At 50.5% G+C, this 3,097-nt stretch overlaps 1 protein-coding gene across 1 annotated transcript in view; it reads left to right on the top strand.

Moving 5' to 3' along the window:
* The window catches only part of AKAP8L (A-kinase anchoring protein 8 like), an 18,484-nt gene that overhangs the window by 1,154 nt on the left and 14,233 nt on the right, over positions 1-3,097 (top strand). Inside the window, exon 2 of the mRNA XM_035896787.1 lies at positions 605-845. Coding sequence (XP_035752680.1) covers positions 605-845 — 241 coding nt within the window. The remainder of the gene's footprint in view (positions 1-604; positions 846-3,097) is intronic.

Genomic DNA, 3,097 nt, shown 5'->3' with positions numbered 1-3,097 from the left:
GAGCCCTGGCCCAGGCTGCCCAGGGGGGCTGTGGAGTCTCCTTCTCTGGAGATCTTCAACCCCCGCCTGGACACTGTCCTGAGCCCCCTGCTCTGGGTGACCCTGCTTGGGTGGGGGGTTGGGTTGGGTGACCTCCTGAGGTCCCTTCCAACCCCGGCCAGGCCGGGATTTTGTGACCCTTTGGATTTAAGGGCGTCGAAAGCCACTTACAGATGTCCTGGTGCAGCTACATCCCCTGTGCATTCATCCGGCTACCAACAACTTTGTATCAAACTTTAAAAAACCAGCTTAAAGCATTCACCCAAAAATGGGTTTTTATGGATGCTCTGCCTTGGCCGTGTTTATTCCTCTCCGGAACAGGTCACCTATAGGTTGTGGCTGATTTTATGGGACATATACGAGGAAATTGTTCCCTTAAACCTTTGTAAGCTCAATGGCTCAAAGTTTATAGGTGACTTAAATAGAAATTTGAGCCTTTTTTTTTTTTTTTTTTTAAATCTTAACTCCCTGTGGCGATCGCTTGGGGCATCTTAATTGAAATTAAAATATTAGTGAAGCCGGATAACTGGAAATAACCCCAGCTCTTTTCTTTTTGTCCTTCCAGGTTACGAGGGATACAGTTACGGCTATGGCTACGGCCAGGATAATTCGGGTAATTACGGATACGGCATGGCCACGTCGAACTCCTGGGAAATGGCCAATTCGGACGTTGACATGAACCCCGACGGTTCGGGCGGCGGCAACGCCGACGCCGTCATCGCGAAAATGAACCAGCGCTTAGATATGGTGTCGCACATGGACACGGACACGATGCAAGGAGGACACTACGGATCTGGTGGGGACAGGTGAGCGCGGGGCACGAGGCGAGGAGACGCGGTAACGATCTGCTGCTCGTTAAAGAGTCATCGCTGTTTGGTTTGCGCCTCGGCAGTCTCGTTCTTGCCTTTTCCAGCGTCGTGACTCAAGCGAGCGTCCGGAGCTGGCTCGGCCGTGCTCCCCTCGCCTGCTGTAACCATAAAATAGGATTTTACGCTAAATTTTCATCCGCGTCTTGTGGAAAAAACCCCAAATTTGGGACTTAGGGTGCGGCATTTCCAGCAGTGGCTGAAATTTAGGGTTCTTCAGTGAAATAATTATTATAAGGAATCATTTTTATTCCTCATTCTCACGAGCTTAGCTACTTGTAGAGCAGTATTAAGGAAAACAAGGCGCTATCTCATACTTAATCTGAGTTTAAGCAACTAATTTGGATTAATAGATTGACTTCCGCTGCTGCAGTGAGGTTTTTGTAGCCGGCGCCGCCGTAGATGCTCGGCTCTGCGACGTAGTTGGCTCCTCACTGATCCACGTTACTGTTTAAGGGCTCATAAACAGGATTCTTCCCCCGGAGATTTCGTATTTCTTAAGGTGCGCTGTGAATTTTGAGCCAGGGCTCCATATTTCTGCAGGGCGACCGCTTAACACCGTGTTTTTAACACCGTAAATAAATAAAACTCCGTCGGACAAAGTAAAAATCAGGAGTAAATACGAATAAATGCGATGTGGCTCCGCTCTTACGCTTCCAAAACCATAACTCTCCTAGGAAATGATGCATCCTCTATCAAATCGGTTTGGTTTGGTCGTTTGCTCGCTTTAACCGCCCCGGAAAGGGTTTGCCGAATCATTCCCCGGATTCTTGTCCCTTCAAACGTCATTTTGGGTTTCTCCTCTTGGATCCCGTGCGCCAGTGGCCGCTACTCGCAGCCGCGCTCCTGCCTGCGGCGCGTTGCCACCACACCGGTTGGGAATGGGATAGGCTTTAGTAAAAACCTACAAATTTCCTGCTCTGGGCAGGAAATAACAAGGAACACAGTAAGGGGAAGATAAATCCCTTGGAGAAGGTCGGCTCCGGGCTGTAACGGCACAGAAAAGGAGCTGCTCGCCCTCCAGCTGCTCTGGCTTACGCGTAACCGAACGCTGGCAGCTCCTCCATCGGTGCCTGACCTGATTTTGTAGCTCCAGCGTCTCTCCTTGTATCAGTGGGGTGACTTTCTTCCCACCTTGGAGCCGGGATAACGTCTTTCCCCCTAACCCTCCCCCGCCACCAATTCCCATCTCCGTGCTCTCGAGGCCTCGCTGTAAAGCACAGCGGCCAGAGGTTGTGCTCGGACGAGGCTCGTTAGTTGAGCGTCGCGATCTTTTCTTGAGAACCCAGGGTTCCTAAGCCTTAAATTCCAGCACGAAGCGCGTGCCGCAGTTCAATATTGCGGAATATCAAGTTAAAAATCCTCTGCGGCCTCATTTCCACGAGGGGGGAAAAAAAAAAAAGGATTTAAAATAGGTGGGGGTGTACGTTGGCTTTCCAGTTGGGAAAAGAGTTGGTTAATGGATGGATTGCACGTGGGGAGTGAGGAAGGATGGGGCTGGAGTAAGTCTTTGGTTGTGCCAAGCTGCTCCTGGAGTAGCCGAGCAGTAAATCTTGCTGTTCCTGGAAGGATTTCTGGATAAGGTGGAGCTTGGTGGTGGGATGAGCAGCCCTTGGTTGGCTTTGGCTGCTCATAAAGCTTGTTCTGAAGCATCCGTGTGCGAGCGAGGACGAACTGAGAACCCCCAGCCTCAGCTGGTGAAGGAACCTTTGCTCAGCATGGTTGGGTTTGGTTTCTTTTTTAATTATTTTAAAAGAATTTGATAATTCTGAAAGAAACGAACGGTTCAGGGGACTCCACGGCATCAGGGTTTTCCCATAGAATCATAGAATGTTTTGGGTTGGAAGGGACTCCTAGAGGTCGTCTAGTCCAACCCCCCTGCAGCAGCAGGGACACCTTTAACCACATCAGGTTGCTCACAGCCCCGTCCAACCTGGCCTTGAATGTTTCCAGGGATGGGGCCTCCACCCCCTCTCTGGGCAACCTGTTCCAGGGTTTCACCACCCTCACTGTAAAGAATTTCTTCCTTAGATCCAGTCTAAACCTCCCCTGGTTTAGTTTAAAACCATCCCCCCTTGTCCTGTCACAGCTGGCCCTACTAAAAAGATTTTCCCCATCTTTCCTATAGGCCCCCTTTAGGTACTGAAAGGCCGCAATCAGGTCTCCCCGCAGCCTTCTCTTCTCCAGGCTGA

This window comes from Egretta garzetta, unplaced genomic scaffold (genome assembly GCF_000687185.1).
Source record: "Egretta garzetta isolate BGI_Z169 unplaced genomic scaffold, ASM68718v1 scaffold576, whole genome shotgun sequence".
NCBI classification, from domain to species: domain Eukaryota; kingdom Metazoa; phylum Chordata; class Aves; order Pelecaniformes; family Ardeidae; genus Egretta; species Egretta garzetta.
The sequence above is the reverse complement of the archived record's forward strand: the minus strand, read 5'-3'. Positions and strand labels throughout refer to the sequence as shown.